At 39.6% G+C, this 25,443-nt stretch overlaps 2 protein-coding genes and 1 pseudogene across 2 annotated transcripts; 2 read left to right on the top strand and 1 right to left on the bottom strand.

Annotated features, from left to right (window-relative positions):
- Positions 1-1,233: 1,233 nt before the first annotated feature.
- LOC104417845 (tyrosine N-monooxygenase) lies at positions 1,234-3,336 on the bottom strand. The gene is made up of 2 exons (XM_039318395.1): positions 2,342-3,336; positions 1,234-1,936 (listed from the first exon to the last, which is right to left on the bottom strand). Exons 1-2 carry the CDS (start codon positions 3,299-3,301, stop codon positions 1,307-1,309), a joined length of 1,590 nt encoding a protein of 529 aa, XP_039174329.1. The 5' UTR covers positions 3,302-3,336; the 3' UTR covers positions 1,234-1,306.
- Positions 3,337-15,565: 12,229 nt separating this feature from the next.
- LOC104415857 (histone H3.2) lies at positions 15,566-16,284 on the top strand. Its single transcript, XM_010027243.3, has one exon. The coding sequence runs from the start codon at positions 15,659-15,661 to the stop codon at positions 16,067-16,069; it is 411 nt and encodes a 136-aa protein (XP_010025545.1). The 5' UTR covers positions 15,566-15,658; the 3' UTR covers positions 16,070-16,284.
- Positions 16,285-16,428: 144 nt separating this feature from the next.
- LOC104415858 lies at positions 16,429-24,153 on the top strand (annotated as a pseudogene).
- The last annotated feature ends 1,290 nt before the right edge of the window (positions 24,154-25,443 follow it).

Genomic DNA, 25,443 nt, shown 5'->3' with positions numbered 1-25,443 from the left:
GAAAAGACTCAAGATTAAATTTGACAAAATTAAAAAATTTAGGACTAAATTAGTAAAAGTGCAAAAGGTTTAGGACTTTTTGGACATTTTTTCCCTTAGAATTTTCGATAAGTGTAAAATCGGAATCTTTGGGACACCATAGTCGTAACTTTGGATATGTTTGGACTCTCGATCTTACACCTAAGCACAAATTGTCACACCGACGACACTTCTCAAGATATTACAATTTCAGTATGGTCAATAAGACAATTGACGAATGTAAAGCTTTCTTTGTATTTGGATTTTTGCACTATGGAACTCTCTTTCTCTAACGTCTTGTTGATCTCATTCTATACTCCTCAGCATCCAATCTACCCATTGGACAATCTTCATGAGGATCATTCTTCAAGTTGACCATTGGACGATTGTCGAGCAATTCAATTTAGCCATTGAAGTCAATAAATCGGAGTCTCGTATATTTTGTCACTCATATTATAAAATCTTTGGTTTCCAAAAATAGAGTTGCTCGATTATGAAAAGTAACTTGTCTTTGTGATGATTGTCAATCAACCAAAATATTACACATAATTGATATCTTCTGCATAGATAATCTTTGAGATTGATAGTCGATCACTTTCTTCCAAAATATGAATCCATACTTGATCATAAGCTGTCAAAAGGTGAGATAACTTATCTCATAATGTTATCCTCAAAGCACGTAACAAGGCTATTATCCTTATATTAGCAATTCCTGGTTATATCTGGCTTTTCGGTTATGTCAAACTTCCACTTATATGAGGCTTCTAGTGGTAACAAACTTTGATTATATTGAGTTTCCTGGTTATATCCAATTGCATCTCGTTAGGTACTTTGAGTATGATGGTGGTGTAGATCTTGTAAAATATTCACCTCAGTACCTCTTAATCTTTTTGAACTGCCTATTCTTCTAGACTTGTTCACATAAGTTGTTCCAACTATTTCGAATCTTTTCATTTTGCACATCCAAGTTCCTTTTACATCAATATTACTCTAGGCATAAACAACCTTTGCATATATTAAGCTCGTAAGGAATCACGGATTGTTTTGTCAATTTCAAAAATAATAGGAGGTTTTCTCGATAGAAACTACCCTTGGATCCTTTTACATAAACACAATAGGCCTCTTTTATTTGTATTATATGATGCATGAAATTGTTAACATTAGATTGTTTTCACAACAAGTAGCCTATAATAATTCTATATTGAGAAGGTTATGTTCTGAGATGTCACATGGAAAGATCAAGGTTCCCAATACACATGTCCTGCACATCCTAAAGTCACATACTTCTCTATTTTGGATAGAGATGTTTTACCAAGCACGGCTTGGCTTGAGCAACCAATGGCTCGGCGAGGGACAAGTCATCCTTTGACTCTTTAAGATTGATGCTCGAATCATTAGCGAGTGGACTCCAGTTAAAACCCTGGATTAGCCTAGCAAGAAGCATCACTGTCATCGTTGTCCCAAGCTGCGTGGCGATGCACCCGCGCCGGCCCGTGCTGAAGGAAATGAATCGCAGGTCGGGCTCTGCGAGCAAGACTTCCTCGGTGTCACTTGTGATATGCCGCTCAGGCTTGAACTTGAGGGGTTCGTCCCACACTTCAGGGTTTCTGCCAAGACCCAGCCGGCTAATGAGGATGTGGCTTCCCTTGGGGATACGGTAGCCGGCCATGACCGCATCCGACAGGGCGACGTGCGGGACATTGAAGGGTGCGATTGGGTGGAGCCTAAAGGCCTCCCTAGCACATGCTTTGATGTAGTTGAGCTGGGGGATATCGGACTCTTGCACTAATCTCTCCTTTCCCACAACCCTATCTATTTCTTCTTTGGCTTTCTTAAGGAGTTCAGGCCGATTTATCATCTCCGCCATTGCCCATTCCACTGCGTTTGATGGATTGTCCACCGCGGCCATCATAATTTCCTACACATGTCAAGATGCACAAAAACGTCTGCATCTTAAGTTAACTTGAAATCTAATTTATAACCACAATATGCAAATTAAAGTAAAGTTAAATATGTACGGATTATAAGGAAAATCTTCCTAAGAATCTTTTGGGACAGTTTAACGACACTGACTTTAGGACGCCAGGATATTGAATTCATACCTTATAGGTAATTTTATATATAGAGAGGTAAGTCTTTCTTTAGGATTTTTTGGGGATTGACTTCACACATTATAGGTAATTTTCTATATAGGGAGGGAAGTCTTTCTTTAGGATTTTTTAAGGGTAGCTGTAAGGCTCTATTCGTACAATTTTAGTGACAAAGTCGTCTTAACCAAATATATAACCTCCTATAGTTTGCTAAGAAAGAATAATTTTCTCACCGTTGCCTGTGCTTTGACTTCATGAGGCGTTAGCAATGGCTTCCCTTGTGAGTCTTTAAGCATAACAAGAACATCCAACAAGTCTTGAGGATCTGTTCTATTGCTCTGCAAACTCGAATCGTCCCTCCGTCGTTTGATTCTGTCGTTTATTATGGGCTCATGCAACCTCTGAAAAGTCCTCGTCCAATCTTTCACTACCTTTTCATGCCCATCAAGGTCAAGCCCCACCAGGAATGGGAAGTAATCCGAAACACAGAATGCATAGAGATAATTTAGCGCATTGAATAGTGCGTCCACATGTTGTTCTTCATCAATGGTTGGTCCTCCATCTTTCCTTCCTTTGCCAAAATACCTCTTGTTGAACACCAACCTTCTTATCATATTCCCACAGTAGTGCCTTGTTGTATGCCTCAAGTTCACCTGCCCTAGGCTTTTGCATTGGTTGAAGACATGCTTCACTAGGTTGTCGGCCTCCTCGGCCCTCTTGTCGTGGAGCCACTTGTGTCGCGCCGGGCATATTATCTCTGACGTTAAGACCCGCCTCATCTTCTTCCACTGCTCCCCATAGGGAGAGATGACGGCTGTCACGTAGCCACCACTGAACGCTCGTGCCGCCATCAAGCCAGGCCTCGACGCAAACGTGGCATCTTGCTTCTTGAGGAACTCCTGGGCGATCTTAGGGTCGGTTACGGTAATGACGTGCGTATTCCCTATGCGGAAGCATGCGATGCCGGTGTCCATCTCCTCCATCCAACGAAGGATCCACCGGGCAGTGGGCTTGTTCCAGACCATGTGTGGGGCGCAGCCGACCACTGGCCACGATGCGGGCCCTGGAGGGAGTGGGAGCGGCTCGGATTTTCCTTTGCCGCTTTTGCACCAAAATTGTTTGATAATAGTGCATAAGATGACTAGTGCCATGAGAAGTAAGACATAGGTCAAGGTGGCAAAACTCGTCATCATGGCGGCAGTCAGAGTACCGTCGACACGCTGGCTAGTCTTGGCCTATGGAGGTTTAAAAGACTAGGATTTTGGGAAAACGAAGAAGATATGATAGGTGTACACGAACTCACACACATATATATAGATGTGGCTATATGGGGAGGCTGAAATCGACCACTCAATTGCTGGCAAGCTAGTTAGTATCCAAAAGAATTGTAATTTAATGTAATCAATCGGAATAGATTTGCATGGAATTAACAACTTTATTCAATTAGAGTGAGTGTCTTCTGTCTTTCTGGGTCGAATATGCCAATGTTTGCATGGAATTAATAACTTTATATGGCAGTTTGATATCCAAAGCCAGCGAGTTCTTGGAAGAAACGCTACTCGGGTCATCGTGCTCATCTCGTCCAGCTTCTTTCTCTTTGATGAGTCAAATTTGTGTTTTGGGAGTTTTGACTTTCTGTTTTCAGCATGCTACTTGCACAAATATGCTCATCTTGTCCTTCTTTAGCTTTGGAACTTTGGTGATCGATATGAATCCATTCCCTAGAGGTGGATAACGTAGTGCTAACTTCACATCAACATGGCCATGTGGTGTCACCAATTTAATAAGCCATCTCAACTTGATTGGTTGGTGACACCGCGCATGTATGTCGCAAATTCTTTTTTCCATGCTAATTCAACTCTCTTTACATGTACTTTAGAAAAGTAGAAGAAATCTACGAATGGTTTAAACACCAATGAAAGAACGAGTATGAATGTGGAGTTGTAATTAAGCGCGACTGATTTTAATGTAGCACCCTAATTAAAGTCATTTCTTTGCTCGATCACTCCATCAAATAGAACGAGTTGATATTATGAGAACTTGTTATTTGTGGTAAAAACAAGAGAAAGGGTTGACGAGGAGGAAAGAAAAGAAAACTGATTAACAGCGCACGCCATGAGCTCACGCCAGCTTCCATTGATTTAACGTCGTATAAATCTGGTAGTTAAGTGTCTGCGCTATAGCTAATTATATTAGGTCGATAGTTATCTCAACCCCCTTCTATTTCATTACACGCTCAAAGATGAGAGTTTACTTCTTAATTTAAAACGTTACTTGCACGAACGTGCTTCTTTATCTTTCCATTAGCGTTTTCATGCCATGCTCAATGATTTCATACTATTTTACTGATGTAATACGAAAAATAAGAATAAAAAAATAAAAGAATTCGCACGACGGTGGTGACAATGCTTCACAGCTAATTATATTAGGTCGATAGTTATCCAGACCCCCTTCTATTTCATTACACGCTCAAAGGTGAGAGTTTACTTCCTGTTTTAAAACGTTACTTGCACGAACATGCTTCTCTATCTTTCCATTAATGTTTTCATTACACGCTCAATGATTTCATAATATTTTACTGATGTAATGGAAAGAATAAGAAGGAAAAAGAAAAGGATTCGCACAGCGTGGCGACAAAACTAGAGTCGTCTGGGTCTAACTCACTCAAGCTAACATACATTGTATGATTCCATATGATGACGAAGTTCTTACAACGTAAGACATCGCATAAAGCTAATGCCTGCAAGTTTAGTGGAAGGACGGTTTACCTAACGAAGCATCCAATGAGAATAATACTTGGATAACCCCATTGACATCTTCCTGCTTTAGCATCGACCCGCTTCTCTAAACCGGCAGAAACCCCTTCATTTGATTCGATATGAGTGACCCGTCCTGAAAGATATGGCTACGTCTAACATGTATGGACAAAGGGCTGCTTTGTCGATGAAGGATATAAATAAAGTGCTAACATAAACAAAAACAGTAGGCGTGAGTGATGACATCAATGGCTCGGCAAAACTCAGGCCCTAAATTCGTCTCTCCATTGAGGAAGAAGACAACGATCTCATCAGTGCATGATTTCAAGGCTATAGTTACAAATCGGATTTGTTATAACAAAAGATGAAAACACGTTGCAGGGATAATGCATTGGTGAGAGAACGAAAGGACTATTGTATTCATGCCTGAATAGTTCTAATTTGAAGTCACATATAGTTATTACGAATCTGGGCAATATGAGAGGTTTTCGTGACTAGTTACATGCACATGCTATGAGTTGTTAGAATATCTAAATATTAAGTCAAGCCCTCATCTAACAATTTAAAATTTTATAAAGTAAATTGTGGTCCTACAAAATTTTACATGATATCAGAGCAATAAGTACTAAGCTCGAATTTTTTCAGACCGCTTACTCCTCATTATATCTTTCCAAGCTTTGTCCTAGACCAAAGTTCAGTTTAAGTATCGGTCATCCCTAAAAAATCACATTAGTATTGCTAGCAATTCCTTTTATGTACACTTCTTGATAATATTATTCAAATACGCATTTTTATTGTTGGACAAGGTAAAGCAAGGACCAGTTATATCCAAGCAAAAGCAAAAGTGTCATGGTCCGACAAACCGATCCATGAAGACATGGCAATGCTAGAAGAAGCATGAGGGATGCGAAATGGACGGGATAATTGAATCACCGCAATAGTGTCAGAGAATTTGGGTGAGGAACATATTGATAAGAGGAATGATACATGGAAGATGTTCGAAGATGAGATTAGTCATCCCTGCACAAACTAGTCAAAAGTTAATATTGCTCTCTTCATGAGAGTCACGGGTTGAATCGAGACTCATTCTTTGATTGGGAACGAGATACTTTATTTAAAAGGAGACGCGGTGCGGTCCGGCACTCAGTAAAGCATTCCACCACATGAGCCATGCGAACAATACCTTGAAGTGAGGACTGGCCAATGAATGGACTTACCTGGTTCTGGACGGTCACATGGCTGAGGTCAATCGGCCAGGAACGCGACAAAGGGCCATTGAGAGCCTTCTCGATGCTCAACAACCATAGGATACAAAAAGTCGAGATTGCCTAGACAATGTTTAATCTATTCACATGTGAAACTTAAAATAATTATTTCGGCGGGAAAACGTCATGGACTGCCATAGGGGATTATTGAGCAGTACGTATTTGCTATAATAAAGAGAAAACCAGACCTTTGTTTGATTAATTTTCTTCTCTCGTATCGATTATGGTACAACATCAACAACCACAGGTTCGAGATTGCTTTGGCCCCCAAGATCAAGATTCTCTAGCGCTTCTGAGCATTCTCTAAGAGGTATATTGAACCATTTATCTCTTGGTTTCCTTGATTCGAGTATTCTGTGGAGACTCTTTGCAAAGAATTCAGTGATTGTCTGCTGTATCCGCGCGGATTCTGAGTGAGATGATGCCATATTTGAAATCGTACGGTTAAAATTGCCGAATAAATCCTCCCCAAAAAGAACAGAACATCCTACACTCCAGCAAAGACGCTGAATTTAAAAGACATCATGTACGCCTCAGACTAGAGAACCAGCAATTGGCTGATTCATACGATGGAAAAGACAAAGGATTTCCAAGAATGTGGCGACAAAACTTAATTCGTCAGGGTCCAACCATCACAACCCTCCTCGCATCGTATGATTCCATATGATGACGAAGCTCTTGCAACGTGAGACATCACATAAAGCTATGCCCGTAAGTATCGTGGAAAAAGGGTTTACCTACGAAACATTTAACAACAGTATTTCTTGGATAAGCCTTTGACCTTTCCCTGGTTCCGTATCGATCCGTTTCTGTAAATCTAGAGAAAACCCTCCACTTTGATTTGATCTGATTGACCCATTATGGATATATGATTTTTATTTTGAAAGGTATAGATAAGAATAATGCGGAAAATAAAATTGTAAAATTTTTGTATATTTTGATATTTCATATTGAAGAGTACATGAGCCTATTTATAGGCTTTACTGGATAACTTTAAAGTAATTGAATATTACAATATCATTTAAAATCGGTTAGAAACAATTAAGGAAGATAATACACAATCATGAGAGATATATGAAATCAAGGGAATATCTCCCTCAAACTTAAGGTGAAATAGAAGAAGTCAACTGTGATTTGGAGAAAGGATCTTAAAAACACCCAGGTGGCTGTGTATTACTACAGAAATCAGCAATTTGGTCAACAGATAACGAGGAAATGAGTCGTACATGTTGGAGAAACATCTCAAAGAATTTTGAGGATCCCAAAACTTTCCTTAATATAATGCTAACTGTAATATTTGCAAATGTTCATGATAATTTCAGAAAGGAAAAAGATCACAAATATGTTCTAATTGTAAACCATACCAGCGGACTTAAAGATCAGCTAAAAATAATATTCGTGTTAATGTTGGAGATATCATGTCAACGGTGATGTTGGAGTAATTACCATTTAGATAATTGTTGCAAAAGTCCAATATGGTCGTTGTCGTATGGATATGCGCACCAGAAGAACCAAAAGAAGTTAAGAGTACCAAAAACAAGCTTTTTGACAGACATGTCAAAGCCATCGGTGAAGGGACAATAGCATAAGCTATTTTCGGCTAGCTTGGAAATGTTCAAGAATAAAGACTGTATAGGCAGTTCTATATTTAACATTAGCACTAATAAATCTTTAATGACTCTTTCCTTCTTTAAGACATCTCTAACAAGAAGATTAAAGATGGTTCTATAAAAGATTAGATCTCAAAAACCAAATGTTAGACATGCAATACATAGAAATCCAAAGCTAAAAGCTGTGTTCTTAGCAAAAAGTGTTTGTTTGTCTTATGATCTTCACTGTAGTGTTCTTGCTAGCTTGTGACTGTATGAAAGATCAAGTGTACAGAGTGATAGCAAAACCTGATTCCTCATAGTGTGATCTATTATGTGATAGGATTGGTGTTTACTTATTGTAATTTTCCTAACATATTATTAGTACAATCCAGCTCAACTTGTAGCCATTAGAGTGGACAATGGACATAGGCATAGGGGTAAATCCAAACTATTATATTGTTGTGTGCTCTTGTTTCTCTCACTCTTATTTGCACAATATTTAAAATATCTGCTTGACTTGATCTTTGCATAGTAGCTGCCAATTTCCACAAAACTGTCAAAGTATTTCAAAACAATTTATTCACCCCCTCTAGATTGCATCATTAATCCCAAAAGTATAGTGCCATGATGCATATGGTACCAAATCGAATGACTATTTGTTTTTCAATGTATATGGTCAAAATGTCATTATGTGCTATTTAAATGGCACTCCTATTGTCACAATAAATAACGGTTCCTCCATTATGAAAATGTTTAATCTATTCACGTGCGACACTTAAAATACTTACTTTGGTGGGAAAATGTCGTCGAATGCCAAAGAGGATTTTTGAGCATTACGTATTTGCTATATTAAATAGAAAACCATACTTTTGTCTGATTAATTTTCTTGTTTCGTGCGCGATTATGGTACAACATTAAAACAACCACAGGTTCAAGATTGCTTTGGCCCCCAAGATTGAGATTCTCTAACGCTTCTGGGCATTCTCTAAGAGCTATATTGAACCATTTCTCTTGGTTTCCTTGATTCGAGTATTCTGTGGAGACTCTTTGCAAAGAATTCGGTGATTATCTGCTCTATCCGCGTGGATTCTGAGTGAGATGATGCCATATTTGAAATCGTACGGTTAAAATTGCCGAAAAATCCTCCCCAAAAAGAACAGAACATCCTACACTCCAGCAAAGACCCCGAATTTAAAAGACATCATGTGCGTCTCAGACTAGAGAACTAGCAATTGGATGATGCATATGATGGAAAAAACAAAGGACTTCTACGACTGTGAAGACAAAACTAAAATCGTCGGGGTCCAACCATCACAACCCAACTCACATCGTATGATTCCATATGATGACGAAGCTCTTAAGACATCACATAAAGCTATGCCCGCAAGTTTCGTTGGAAAAAGGGTCTACCTAAACGAAACATTTAACAACAGCAATGCTCGGATAAGACTTTGACCTTTTCCTGGTTCCGTATCGATCTGCCTTCTGTAAACCTAGAGAAAGCCCTTCATTTGATTTGATCTGATTGCCCCAAATCATGAATTTGTTCCAAAAGATATAAATAAGAATAATACAGAAAATAAATTTATAAATTTTCTTCATATTTCAATACTTCATATTGAAAAGTACATGAGCCTATTCATAAGCTTTACTGGATGACTATCTAAAGCAACATAACAATATCAATTACAATCAATTAAGATCAACTAGGGAAGTAATACACAATACTGAGAGATATACGAAACAAGGCATTATCTCTACCTTCTCCCTGAAACTCAAGGTGACTTAGAAGAAGTCAACTGTAGTTCAAAGAAAAGATCTTGAAAAAATCCAGGTGGATGTGTTTTAGTGAAAATATCAATAGTCTAGTCAATAGATGAAGCGGGGAAAAGTCGTACAATGTGCTAACACACATGGTACCATATAAAATGACAATTGATTTTAATGTGGTTGGTGCACTTATGGAAAACATCATTGTGTGTTATTTGGATAGTACTTGAGTTGTGTCGTAGTAAAAGACGGTTCCTCCATTATGAATGACTTACAAGTCTTTTAATAACCATCGCAACCATAATAATTTTGATGCCGTATCAGTCACGAGCATGATATTTTGCTTTCGAACTAGAGCTAGCAGTTGTGTCATCTTTCTTTACTATGCCTTGAAATAAGAGAGTTACCTAGGAAAAAGCAATAGCCCGTAGTGGAGCAATAATCTTGGGAGTCACCAGCCAATCAACATCAAAATAAGTTGTCATCGTTAAGGTAGAATGAATGAGTGAAAAAGTGAAAATCATGAAATAAATTACCCCTGTTATGATGAAGAATCCGAAGGACTATAGAAAAATGGGTCGTTCATGGCTCTATCATGAACTAATTGACAAATGAACAACATACGGAATGTAGAGATGAGTACTAGTGAGAGATATAAGAGTATCCATCCACCAACTGTTGATAGATTGTAAGGTTCAAAAGAGGAGTCCTATTTTTAGCATCAAATTCGGCATTGATCTCATAAGAGGGAGAGCAATGTTATTGTCAATGAGCCATACTCAAGAAATAAGATCAGTGGTGCATTTCATTCAAAAAAATAATAACTAGAGGGATTTGAAGTAATCTCCAAGCCAAAAAAGTAGTTGAATCACCCAAGATCTTTCATTTAAATTGTTAACTAGGAAATTGTGAGAGTTTTGAAATGTAATACGATCATCTCTAGTAATAATCATGTCGTCCACATACAAGAGCAACATAATAAATCCAAAAGATGTGTGTTGAATGTAGGAGCATGGTCATAAGGACTAGAGTAGAGATTCCATGCTTAAGCTTAATTTGGAATACCACGCACGAGAAGCTTGTTTCAGGCTATATAATGCTCGACGTAATTGACACGCTTGGCCGGGAGGATGAGTGTATTCGAGGGAAGGCACCATACAAACTTCCTCAGTGAGTTAGGAATGGATTTTCTACCTCTGTCTACAATAAAAACCAACACTTAACCACAACAACGGCAAGAAGATCGCAAACAAAAGTATGGTGTGCAACAGGAGTAATAATCTCTTCATAGTCAATTTTGTATTCTTGAGTAAAGCCTCTCGCTATTAGTTAAGCTTAGCTTGTAGCGATCCATGGTGCCATATGCCTTCATTTTAATATTTTACACCAATTTACAGCCTATAATAGATTTACCATGAGGCAAATCAACTAAATCCCAATCATGAGATCTGTCCCGAGCATGCATCTCATTTGTCGTTGCTTGTTGCCAAGAATTAGTACTAATTCCTTTCTATGTGCAAGGTTCGTGAAAAGAAGCAATAGTATATTAAAAATGGAAATTACGAAGTTGTACATAAGAATGACTTATGCGGGTGGAACAATGAATAGGAGAAGAGGGAATGACCAAGGGTGGAGAATCCACATGTGATGCAAACATTTTAGGAGCTATCGAAGCAGTATCATCAGAGGTAATTGCATCAAGTTTAAAAGAAGACAACTCCAAAGATGGAGATTCAAAAGTAGAGTTAACTATACCATTTTTAGTGAATAAATACACTAAAGGATTGGTGAAAATGCAAATCGTAGGAGAACGTTCGAAAGGATGAAAATATGATAATGTCTTGTGTTCCCAAAATGTGACATGACAAGACACCTAGAAATAGTTAGGGTCAGGATCCCAACATCTATACCCTTTGTACTTAATGTCATACGTAAGGAAGCAACATAGACGAACATGAGGTTCTAACTTTGTGCATTCGGTTGGATGAAGAGGCACAAAACCAGCACTACCCAAGACTCAAAGAAGATTGTAACGATGAACACTACCATACAAGTCATAAGGAATACTAATAAACCAATATTTGGAGTGCTAATTGTTGGGAGCGCATAGCAGAAGTCTAATATCTTCACCTGAAAAGATCGCTAAGGAAAGCCCAAGTTCAAGCTCGTTAATATATCCAGTTAAACATACCTTCACTCAAAAGTTTAAATTAAAGAATAATGGGTCAATTAAAAAATATTAACTACTATACACCACATCAATTATTCGATATGGGATTTCTCTAGCATAATTCACTTACACGTGCATCCTAATAATCTCCTCCTTACGTGTGAGCTCATTGTTAGGCCAACTCACTCTTAATTCAGGCATCCTTCTACATCAACTTTCTACAAGCTCTCGTTATTACACCTAAATGCCCACCTACCCAAAAACCACAATATGGGCTCTAACGCCACTTATTGGGAACACGCAGCAAAAGTTCAATATCTTCACACAAAAAGATTACTAAGGGAAAGCCCAAATCCAAACCCGTTGACAAATCTAATTAGACCCACATTCACTCAAAAGCTTAATTTAATGAGTTGTGGGTTAACTAAGATATATTAACTGCTTTATACCATATTAAATCTTTGATGCGGGATTTCTTTAACATAACTCTCTTACATGTGTATCCTAACACTAATATGGAGAAAATAACACTAAAAATAAATTCAGGGCATCGAAATGCCTTAAGAAATGACCAATCAACTTTTGGTCAACGATCAACAACGGCTAACAATCAATACTAGTCATGGTCCATGGTCAACAATGACGTGGCAAGATGATGTCGGCAATCGCACCTGGAGCGTCTATCATTTGTTTTGCACATGGGTGCGTAGATATCGCACGTAGAAATTTCTCGCGACACATGAGAGCACATGCGGCGGAGTTTCAAAAAAGCGTTTGGGTGGTTCGACTCATCAGAGGACAGTGAATCTGGTGGTGATATTGGATTTGCAAAATAACCAATGAGACGTGTTGGTGCATGGCAGCGCGTGTGGAGTCTGATGGCGGTGTCCATTTTCCAAAATAAATAATGGAAAGATCTTGGAACAAAAACAAAAAAGCTAACATGAGCGACGTGGTTGATGCGGTTAACATCGTAAAGATCTCTGTGAACTGGACTCTATATGTGCTTCCTTAGATAATAATGACTTTGATATCAAGATGAGAATAATGCGGAAAATAAAATTATGAAATTTATGCATATTTCAATACTTCATATTGAAGAGTACACAGATCTATTCATAAGTTATTGTAGATGATTATCTAAAGTAGAAATATACTAAAATATCAATTACAATCAATCAGAATTAATCAAGGAAGAAAAATGACAATCCTAAAAGATATACGAAATCAAGGGTATAAATAGAAGTGCCTAACATCAAGGCAGTACGCGGGAGTAATGAGACAACGATGGCTCGGCAAAACTCAGGCCCCTAAATTGGTCTCTCCATTGGGGAGGGAGAGAACGATACCGTTGGTACATTGTTTGAGCTCTACCGGCGGGGTCCAACACTCAGACCAGTCCACCCATGGCTCGATGGCCTTGAGCCGAGGCCTAGCTTGTAGGAATTGACGGGAGCTTTTATTTCATGGGCCGCAGCTCGGTTTGCTTCTATATTTAGCTAGGGCTAGAAACAGAAGCAAGCCATATTTCAAGGCTATAGTTGGAAAACCGAATTTGTAATAGCAAATAATGAAGAAAATATGTATATATGATGCTTAGGTGAGGGAACGAAAGGGCTTTGCATTGCATGCCTTGAATAGTTCTAATCTGCTGTTATACATAATTATTAGTCAACTTACACTGCCAATGAAAGACGGAGGAATTCAGAAGATATGAGAAGGTTTTTGTGACTAATTGTTGTGCGTGTGTATATGTGTTATTATTACTCCTAAAAATTCTGCCTTTTTATTCTCGGTTCTTCATAACATGCTACTATAATAGTTTAATGCGTGATCCGACTTAATTTTGATCCATGAAGGCATGGGAGTAAGCTTCGCAACACCGGGAGAAGCATTATGGATACAAGATGGAAGAGATGATTGAATCGGGGGTATGGTACTAGAGAATTTGTGTTAGAAACCCTAATCATAAGAGGAATTTTATATGGAAGATGTCCGAACACGAGATCAGCCATCAGTTGTATGAATTAGTTGAGAGATGTCCTACTCTCTTCACGATAGTCACGAAAGGTCAAAATTGATTGTTGTTTTGAATTGAGACTTACTTTTTGCTCGAGACATGAGATACCTTAATTAGAGGTAAACATGGTATGTTCATTGTTCGGTCACGAAACTGGCCTAATGTATGGCACACAATGTTTATCTATTCAAATAAGAAACTTTCAATTAATTAAATTTTGGTGGGAAAATATTATTGAAAGCTATTGTGTATTGCCAAGCCATATATTCATGTGATAATTAATAATACTATGATCAATATTTCCTCGGTCATGTGAAATTATTTGACTTTACTTAGACCAGTCAAGATAGGTCTTAAACTCATATAGGACCCATTTAAAACATAAATTAGTCACTCAATTTTGAAGAACCTACCTTAAAAAGGTTTAAAATTTTAAAAGCTAAAATAAATTTGTTGTAAATGGGTTGAGTTTATAACCCATTTTCAACCCACTAAGCTCACCCATACTATCTCTCCCTCTTCATCCTTCCAAAATAATTTTAAAAAATAAAAAATCCCCCCCCCCCCCTTTTATTGTTTCTTTTTCCTCTCTACATCTTCCTTGGCCAGTGGCCAACCATAGCGATGATGACGACTGACTAGGTGAGGGATGAGCATATAGGAGGCCTACGAAGCTTGAGCTCACCAGTCTAGCGAGCCTCAAGCTCACTAACCTTGGGCGAGCTTGAGCTTGCGATCTAGCTCGTCGAAATTGGATGAGCTCGAGCTCATTGGCTGTCACCATGGCCGGCGACCAACTAACGAACAAGGAAAAAGAAAATAGAAAAGAAAATATAAATAAAAATTCAATTTTTAAAAATGAAAATAATTAAAAGATTGATATTTTCAAAATAAAATTAATAAAAAATTAAAAGGAATACACAAAGGAAAATCAAATTAGATTTTTCATACCAAACAATGAAAAATACTTTTCAGTTTATTTTCAAATTTTAGATAAACACAAAAAAAAAAAATGTTATTTTCCTAGAAAATGATCCCCTAAAAAATTTAAAAAACAAAGCCTCAATTTTAAAAAAAAAATTATAAAATTTGTCCACTGAATTTATACTGAATGAAAGTGTTTTAACAATACATTTTTTTTTTTAAGATCAAAAGAAATAAGCTATCCTAGATTTAGAAGTATTTTAACAATATAATCTTTAAAAAATCATAAGAATAATTTCTTAAATTGATTTAAATATGAAAGTGTTTTAATAATATAAGTCGGGTTGGGTATGGCTAAAAAATTTACATGGATAAATGGGTTATAAATGGATTTTTTTTGTCCAGGGTTATAAATGGATTAATAGGTCAATTTGGGTCTAACAATTTATGATCCAATCCAAACTAGACTTAACCAGACCCACCCATTTAACAAGTTTAACTTTACTCAATAAAAATGCTTGGAAATTGTATGCCAACAAATTTAATTCAAAAGGGAATTAGTTTTGGTAGATCTCATTAAGAGATAATTAATGTGAAAGTAAATTTTAAGTCGAGAAAATTTTTGATTTTGGTAATTACAGCTGTCATTGTTATGCCAAATGCATAGGTTAATCACTAGCGAAGTCATCGTTAATCGATAAGCACATAAAGAATAAAGCAATTAAACATAACGGGCTAACCAACACAAAAAAAAAAAAAAAAAAAAGAGCAGGTCAGGGCCGTGCCAGCGTGGCAATCCGCGTGCTTCGCCTGACCCGAAACACGCTCCGTCCATTTGGTCCCTCAATCAACGGCCGCCATTTAATTCCCAAACGCCGCCCGCCAAATCCACTGAAATTTTCATCGGACCCCCCGAAAATTTCAAACCTCTGTTCCTGTCCTATAAAATCCTCCACGAAACCCTCCAAAATCAGTGCAATCTCTTCAATCTCAGCTCTCCAATTCCTCATCGAATTACACTTCTCTCTCTATAGCAGCAGAAGCTCCGGAGAAATGGCGAGAACCAAGCAGACGGCGCGGAAGTCCACCGGCGGCAAGGCCCCGAGGAAGCAACTCGCCACCAAGGCGGCGCGGAAGTCGGCCCCGGCGACCGGCGGGGTCAAGAAGCCGCATCGCTTCAGGCCCGGGACGGTGGCGCTGCGGGAGATACGCAAGTACCAGAAGAGCACGGAGCTGCTGATCCGGAAGCTGCCGTTCCAGCGGCTGGTGCGGGAGATCGCGCAGGACTTCAAGACGGACCTCCGGTTCCAAAGCAGCGCCGTCTCGGCACTGCAGGAGGCGGCGGAGGCCTACCTGGTGGGGCTTTTTGAGGACACCAACCTGTGCGCCATCCACGCGAAGCGGGTCACCATCATGCCCAAGGACATCCAGCTCGCGAGGCGGATCCGGGGCGAGAGGGCTTGAAGGACGGCTGCTGCTCCTTAAGCCCTTTTTGTTACTATGGAGAGTACAGTAGGGAGAAAAAGATTGAAGCTTTAGGCGTTTTCTAGCTTTCCTTTCCTTTGGGATTTTCTTCTGATGTGATGTATTTTCATGGCGATTAAGGAGATTGATAGGAAAATGTTTCTGGGTTTCTTCTTCAAGCTTTCGAAGTTTGGTAGTAAAGATTGCTGTTTTTCTTCTTGAATTTACAAGATTAAAAGGGATAGGGTGATTTGCAAGGCATGCAACCAATCCGTGCACTTCAAGAGCATGTCTCTTGCATTTTCTTTACCAGTTCTTATAACTGGACCCCCTTTCACCAACCTCCTCAAATTCGATCAATCGTTCGCCACCCATCGTGGCAATGGGGTCCAAAAAGACATGCCTTGCCATCCTTATTGATGTTCTTGCCGTCTTTTCTTCCACCAATTTCATGGTCCCGGTCTTGCTCTCTTCCCTTAGAGATCTTTCCCTTGATGCAGAGCTCTTTACCTGTCTGTCGAGTGGTCTTTCGCCCCTTTTCGGGTGGCGCCTCGGTCGCCATCACCACTGGCACCGCCACAAGCACCCTGATGATAGCCAGAGGACGGTCTCCATCTGCGACAATTTCCCACCCGACATTCCCCCTCCGGAGACTAACACGACGGTGACCCTCTGCGTGGACCGGAACGGGTGCTGCAACTTCACCACGGTTCAAGCGGCTGTGGATGCGGCCGGCAACTTCAGTCAGAAAAGGACCGTGATCTGGATCAACAGCGGCATTTACTAGTAAGAATAATTTGGTTAGCCGTTTAGCTTCCCTTTAGACAAAGGTGATCGTAATCTGGTGATTCGATCGTTTGTTCCGGCAGCGAGAAGGTGACCATCCTGAGGACGCGGCCGAACATTACGTTTCAAGGACAAGGATACTTATCGACTGCAATTGCCTGGAACGGCACGGCTAATTCTTCAGGTGGAACGTTCTGTAGCGGCTCTGTGCAAGTCTTCTCGAACAATTTCATGGTGAGGAACATTAGCTTCATGGTGAGATACCAGATCGAATTTAAGGAAATCAATGTTCATGCTATGCTGCGACTGCAATTGTAATTGAGGGGCCGCCATTACTTCCGGGATTGCTATATCCAAGGTTCTATCCACTTCATCTTTGGCGACGCGAGGTCTCTGTACGAGGTACGGGAGTCCTTTGTTACATAAATTACGTGGCGAAAGCAATGTCAATGATTCTAGGATGACCTTTCCATTGAATCACAGAACTGCCAACTGATTTCCATTGCGGCCCCAGTGCCTCCGGGGCAGAAGGTGATCAACAGGGCGGTCACGGCACACGGCCGAGCCTCCAAGGACGAGAACACGGGCTTTGCATTCATGAACGCCAACATCGGGGGCACGGGGATGTTGAAAGAAGATATGATTGGAGATTTGTTTTGATTGTAATTGATAGGAGATGTGATTATTTTTAGGACTAGAAAGATTAGAAGAATTTATTTACTTTTTTATTGAGTCCTCTTGTACAATATATACATTCTTGTAATAGATATAGAAATCAATGAAGAGCATACAATTTTTCCTCTTCACACAAATTCCCACATTTCTCTTCTACTCGGATTCGTGACATGGTATCAGAGCGTGTCTTGATTCAGGGATAGCTTCCGCACTGAATTACCTTCGTTTCTTCCTTATTTCTTGTTGCTGCGATACTCACAAAACAGAACAGCATCCATTTCTTCTTTGTTACTGTTGTTGCGACACTTGCAAAACAGAACAGCATTGCTTCTTTGTCCAGAAATTCAGCCTTCGATTCTTTGTCTAGAAAACCAATATGCAAAACAAAGTTGCAGAAATTTTAGAAAATTGTCATTATGACAAAACCAAAAACACCTACCTTAAGATCCGGTGATCACTCCGTAGGAGAAACAATGCCACCAGCCTTGCAGATCCAAGAAACCTCACCAATCATTACTGTGTCCAAAGAGCTGATTCAGCTGCAAACTCAAATTTAGCATGCACAATGGGCATTTGTTCCGGCTCAGGTCAATTTGGGGCAGCCCTATCCGGGCCAACCTTACTAATTAATACCATATCCTTGGTACTATGGGCCGAGCCTAAATGCATCATTGCCAGGATTTCAAAGTGGTATATAGATTGATGGAGGCCCACCCGCCAGCAATGGGGCAAGCACAACCACCAGCTCATAGCAAATAGGCAGATCAGCTGAACCGAGTATGGGAACGAATCTCTACCCGGGTTCGTTTTTCTCAAATACGGGTCATACAATTGGATCTGGCAGATCGGGTTTGGGAGCGAATCCGCCGCTAGGGTTTCTCCCATACTAGATCTACGTTCCCAGCAGCCGACCGGAGCTCGGCGACCCTCTTTTCACAAGCAACGTTGATGGACCAGATTTGAAACTTGTTGCTCAACAGTTAACAGGACTAGACAATTACTTGAGATTGTTGCGCGAGTTTCGGCGCGCACTGGTAATGAAAGATAAGGAGGGCTTTATTGACGGAACGGTCCCGATTCCGTTCGACGAGCGACTAGCGCGACTTTGGAAAAAATGCAATTAATTAGTCATAACTTGGATCGGAAATAGCATCGCTTCCAAAGTTGCAGCTGGTCTTCCCTCGACGGAGGACTCGAAACAAATGTGGGAAAACATCAAGGAGATGTATGCAATGTTGGATCAAGTGAAGATTTTTTCTTTAACGCAACATATCTCGGATTTAAAACAGGGAAACATGACTGTTGCTGTGATTTTTAACAAACTTTCGGGTCTGTGGAATGAATTGGAAGTGGCCGAAGAAAAATTCGACTGGCCGAAGCCGATTTTACAACAGTACAAAAAAATGCAGGACGGGGAGAAAGCGATCAGATTTCTCCTCAATTAAACGAATCTTACCTTTCGTTCCGATTGCAGATCTTAACCATGGAGCCAATGCCAAGCCTTGGTCGTATCTACTAGCTTGCTGTACAGGAAGAAAGCCAACATAAAGCAACATATCACGAAAAGGAATGCGAGAGTGTGGCTCTGGTGGCGAGGGTTTCCTCTCGCCCGCTACAGAGAGTCACGGGAGGAAGAGAGAATTGGGGACTCGCTCTAGGGTTCCACAAAAACCCTAGATGATATCATAGAGCAACGGACGGCTACGATCAGTTTGATCGATCGAATGGCTCATGATCAATCCTTGGAGCCGCTGGATTCAACAGTGCGCGGAGTGGGAGGACCATTGAATCTAACGGTCCACGTGGAGCAATTCTCTATGGGTCGGATGGCCCACGCAGCCAATTATTTGCTGGGCCCGATGGCCCACGAAGCCAATTCTTCGCACCAGCCAAAGGCCCATACGGGGAAACAACGGCCCATGCCGTAAACAGGCCTTCCTCATTCACAAAAAATCAACAAGGAAAGGGTAAGCTGTATTGTGAATATTGTAAACGCCCGCACCACACAGTTGAAAATTGCTGGAAATTAAATGGTAAACTTGGTGAAAAAGAAAAGGGGAAGTTTTCAACTATCTTTTAGGCGACGGGTAAATCAGCAGACAAGTCAATTACTCATGGGGAATATCAGGAGCTGATGGAAGCCCTAAAGAAATTGGATTCTTTTGATAAAGTTGGGAGTTTCACAGGTATTTCTTATTATTTGATGAACTCAATTTCAAATGATGCATGGATCATTGATACAGGAGCTAGTGATCACATTGTCTACAATCCAAAATTCTTTTCCAATATCAAAAAATTATCCTATCCTATATTAGTACAACTCCCCAATGGAAACACTACACATGTTGGAATGACTGGCACTGTCAATCTTAGTCCACTCATCACTCTCAAAAATGTCCTTTACGTTCCTACTTTCCATTTTAATCTCATGTCAGTTTCTCGAGCTTGTGAAGAAAATTCTTGTCATGTCTCTTTTGACTCTGATAAATGTCTATTTCAAGCCATTTCGACTGGCAAACTGATGGGCTTGGGTACAATCTATCAAGGATTGTATTTTTGGATTAATCTTCCAGGCAATTTTAAATTATCTTCTGTTGCATTTAATAAACCATTGTGTAATGTTGTAGCCAATGAAAGAAATTTTCTTCATCATCAGAGATTGGGTCACACTACTTCTTTCCCTTGTCCTCAATGTCCTGTTTGCCCCTTGGCAAAACAAACTCATGCCCCCTTTCAAAACAGTAAGACTCGAGTAGACGACATTTTTTCGTTAATTCATGCTGATATCTGGGGACCATATCACACATTAAATCATGATGGTTCAAGATTTTTTCTCACAATTGTGGACGATTTCTCACGTGCCACCTGGGTTTTCCTCATTCAATCAAAGGGTCAAGTTCTTTCTCACCTTAAAATCTTCCTGTCCTTATCCAAAACTCAGTTTTCGAGACAATGGAAGAATTTTTCAAAGCATGGATTATGCTTTATTCACTTGGAAAAAAGGTAATTGCATAGCATATAGTTTTAGGTGTCCACATACTTGATAATTTATGTTGATAACATACTTATTATGAGGAAATGATGATTTTGCTACCCTGTCTTAAAGAAGGTTGCCCCGGCCCCTGCGCCATCTCGCTCCTCGATTGGCGATGTGCCTGTGTTGCTGCCGAACGCTTGTTCCAAGGTTGCTTCTTTAAAGATCATATATATTTGTCTTTTCATATCAAAGATTTAGGGTCACCTAGATATTTTCTTAGAATAGAGATTTAGAATAAATCATCTCATGCTTAGAATAGATTACATGCTTAGTTATGTCATATTGCTTAGGTCATATAGCTAAGTCATGTTGCCATGTCATATCATTTCATGTTAAATTAGTGGCATGCATTGCATATTGCATGATTTTCATTAATTAAGTGAAAACAAGACAAAAATTGCGTGTTAATTAGAAATCATATTTAGGACTGTCAATGTGAATTCTAAATTTCACCAGTATGCTTTCGTTGCTTTGAGGTAAGTTCTGCATCATTTATTTATTTGCTTTCTTGAGTGTTAAATTGGTGGTATGCGCACATGTAAACTCCATGTTAGGAAGTTTGTTTAAAATCAATTATTGCCAAACACTTTTGAAAATAAAAAGAATGGGCTAATAATCAAGTCCCAGATCGTAGGAGTAAAGTAAAGTTACATCTCGACCCACCAAAAATAGATTAGTGGCGAGTGTTTGGCTGTCTATGTTATGTGGCTAGCCAAACTCTAGGTGGTTAGGCCCTCAGCAAAATGGATAAAATGGCCCCTGTTAAGTTCCAGGCATCTATACTAGAAAACTTTAGTGTGTTTTCATGTATGGATATCCGTTTGTATTATTATATGGGCATAAACTTGAAAATGGTTATCGATAGTTTATGGGAACTTGAAAATGGTTATCGAGTTTATGAACAGTCAACCGGAGAATTTTTATGAGCAGGGATGTGGTTTTTCATGAAGATATTTTCCCTTTCCGGGATACTACTTCTATATTTGCAGATGATATGGGAACTAATCATCGATTCTTGTCAGAAGAAGATCTATCTTCTGGAGAATCATATCTTATTACCTCTCCTCCAAGACATCAGATAGTGGATATAGTATCGCCTTCACCGCCCAATGAGCCATCTACTGACAATCTAGTTGATCAACATTCCATGGAACAAGAATCTCAGGAGACAAATTGCGGAGAACCTACCAGTATTGAAACATCATATTTGGAGGTGCTAGATGAGCCACCACGAAGATTTGGTCGAATCACTCGCCCACCAGCTTGGATAGATTATGTCTGCTCCTCATCAACATCGTCAAGTACTCGCTATCCTATCTCCTCATATGTATCTTTCAACCGGTTGTCATCAGAACATTTATGTTGCATTAGCCGAATTTATGAGGAAAGAGAGCCTTCTAGTTATAATGAGGCTGTGCGTGATGAACGTTGGCAAAAAGCTATGGAGGCGGAACTTAAAGCCCTGATTGATAATCACACTTGGGAGATCGTGTCATTACCTCCTAATCGCAAGCCCATTAGATGTAAATGGGTCTATAAGATCAAATACAGAGCAGATGGCTCTATGGAAAGATATAAGGCCCAGTTGGTGGCTAAGGGCTTCACACAGTGGGAAGGTTTTGACTATCATGAGACTTTTTCTCCGGTGGCCAAGGATGTCACGGTTCGCTCCTTCTTATCGGTTGCTGCCTTTCGCAACTGGTCACTGCATCAAATGGATGTCCACAACGCATTTCTTCATGGTGACTTGGAAGAGGAGATTTATATGGACCTTCCACAAGGATTACGGAGACAGGGGGAGTCTAAGGTATGTCGTCTCCGCAAATCTCTTTATGGATTGAAACAGGCTTCTCGACAATGGTATGCCAAGTTTAGAGCTGCACTAACGGGAGCTGGTTTCAAGTAGTCAAAGCATGATTATGCATTATTCACTTGGAAAAAAGGTACGTTGTCCACATACTTGATAATTTATGTTGATGACATACTTATTATGGGAAATGATGATTCCGCTGTAAAGAAGCTTAAAGACCATCTATATTCGTCTTTTCATATCAAAGATTTAGGGTCACCTAAATATTTTCTTGGAATAGAGATAGCTCGCTTTGATCTAGGGATTTCCCTTAGTCAGCGAAAGTTTGTGATGGAGATTATATCAGAAGCGGGATTGTCAGGATGCAAACCGGCAATTATTCCCATTGAATAGAATGCCAAGTTGTCCAGTGTTGATTATGATGCTGGGATTTCCTCCTCTGATGATCCACTGTTAAAGGATCCGACAAGCTATCAAAGACTTGTTGGGAAACTCATCTATCTCACTATGACTAGGCCGGCCATTTGCTATGCAGTACAGACTCTTAGTTAGTTCATGCACAGTCCAAAACAGTCACACATGGATGCAACCCTAAAGGTGGTGAAATACCTAAAGAAATGTCCATGACTGGGGATACTCCTCTCTAAGAAGTGCAATATGGAGATGGTAGCCTATTGTGATGCGGACTATGCTACGTGTCCCATGAGTAGAAGATCTATCACTGGTTTTTGCATCAAATTTGGGGATTCATTACTTTCATGGAAAACAAAGAAACAATCCATTGTATCATTGTCATTGGCAGAAGCTGAATATCGATCTATGGCAAAGATTGTTTGTGAGGTAGTATGGCTGTGAGGCTTACTTCTAGAACTTGGGGTACAAGTTAAAGGTCCGACATTACTCTTTTGTGATAATGATTTGGCACTAAAACTTGCAGGAAATCCTGTATTACATGAGAGGACAAAACATATAGAAGTTGATTGCCATTTTACTCGAGAGAAAATCAAAGAAGGGATCATCGAAACAGAGGGATCAAGACCACGGAACAGCCCGCGGATATATTCACTAAACCTCTTTGTCAGAGACAACATACATATCTTCTAAACAAGTTGGGCGTCTTGGATATATACAAGCCACCAGCTTGAGGGGGAGTGTTGAAAGAAGGTATGATTGGATTTGATTGGAGATTTGTTTTGATTGTAATTGATAGGAGATGTGATTATTTTAGGACTAGAAAGATTAGAAGAATTTTTTTATTTTTTTATTGAGTCCTCTTATACGATATATACATTCTTGTAATAGATGCAGAAATCAATGAAGAGCATACAATTTTTCCTCTTCACACAAATTCCCACATTTCTCTTCTACTCGGATTCGTGACAGGGGAGAATATGGCTTGGCCGGGCATGGAGGCCGTTCTCTCGGGTTGTCTTCGCATTCACGACCATGACCGACATCATTGCGCCCGAGGGCTGGAGCGACTTCAATGATGCCGCTCGAGACCAATACGTATTGGAATGATGATCGCGACCCTTAGCACAAATTATCTACACCATGATTCATCATTTTCCTCTAACAAGTTGAGTGGTTGATCGATTACCAACTTTTTCGCCGGGCTTCTAATTAAAATGCAGGACGATATTCTATGGAGAATACAATTGCTCAAGAGCAGGAGCTAACAAGAGCTTGAGAAGACCATATGTCCAGAGACTAAATGATACTCAAGCTCTACCTTTTCTCAACATCTCCTTCATCGACGGGGATCAATGGCTGTGATGACCTCTTGTTATAACATTGATGTTATTTTTCAATTTCCAGTCAATGATTTATTTCGCAGGTCAGGAAAAATAATCAATAATTCCCACAAAAAAGTGTTCAGATACATTGATTCATGTACATTCTATTGACTGGGGAAGTTCTCTTCTTCAAGATTGCTTGTTCAAACAATTTGTTAACTTTAATGTAATTTGTCTCGTCACATGCTCCAATCTGTCCACGGGTGATGGTCACCTACGAACTTTCCCAATTTGGCATAAATCAATCAAGGCAGGAGGATTATCACTTGTCTTCTGATGCACTGAGAACGTACCTGTCTTGGCTTTTTCCTGTCGGGAAGAGCATTTTTCTTTCACGGGATGGTGCGATTTAAAGCACGTTTGGTAATGTTTATGTTTAAAAATTGTTTTCAGAAATAGAAATAGAAAAAACTATTTATATTCCAAAGAACAATTTTTGAACAAAAGAACGTGTTTGTAACTGTACAAAATTTATGTTCCCTGGAATAGAAAAAAGAATAGAAACACGTTTGGTACACTTATATAATTTTTTTGTTTCTTTTAATTTTTTAATATTTTTATTTTATTTTTAATTTTTTCTTCTTTCTTTGTTTTCTTTTTTTCTTTTTTTCTCGGTGGTTGGCAACTTGTTGGGTGATGTCCAGCGAGCTCGTTGGAGCCTCGCTAGCGGCCTCCGGCGAGCTCGCCGAGCCTCGTGCGGCCACAACGAGGCTTGGGCCGACGAGCCTTGTCATGGCTCAGCCTCTCTAGGGGCCAGCGACGCTCCGGGGAAGTTGACGGCCCTCTTCTGCCCAGTCACTAACGCCAGCCATGGCCAAGGTCAGTGACCGGCAAAAGGAAGAAGAAAAGAAGAAGAATAATGAGAAGAAAAAAAGTGTTTCCGGAAACAAGAAACAAGATTTTTTTACTTTGTCTTTTTGTCTTCCAGAATAAAAGAACAAAAATTTGTTTATGTTCCAGAAAACAGAAATAGAAATTGCCAAACAAGGCCTTAGACACCAGATTAATTGTTCAACTAGTAGGGCTTCTTGGGTTTTCAATGATGATTGTTCGTTCGCTGGGATGCGTACGATCAAAGGAAACCAGCTCACGGATCTTAAACCTCAAAATTAGCCACCTCCTTTGAGGCCTCCTTTACAATTCGTTCATAACATTGTGAGATAAACGGGGATTAAGGGTGCGTTTATCTTACTGAAAATTTTATGATAAATAAATGTATTTTCTAATATTAATTTTCATCTATTTAGTGATTTAGAAATACTTATTTTCT

Source organism: Eucalyptus grandis, chromosome 8 (genome assembly GCF_016545825.1).
Source record: "Eucalyptus grandis isolate ANBG69807.140 chromosome 8, ASM1654582v1, whole genome shotgun sequence".
Taxonomy (NCBI): domain Eukaryota; kingdom Viridiplantae; phylum Streptophyta; class Magnoliopsida; order Myrtales; family Myrtaceae; genus Eucalyptus; species Eucalyptus grandis.
The sequence above is the reverse complement of the archived record's forward strand: the minus strand, read 5'-3'. Positions and strand labels throughout refer to the sequence as shown.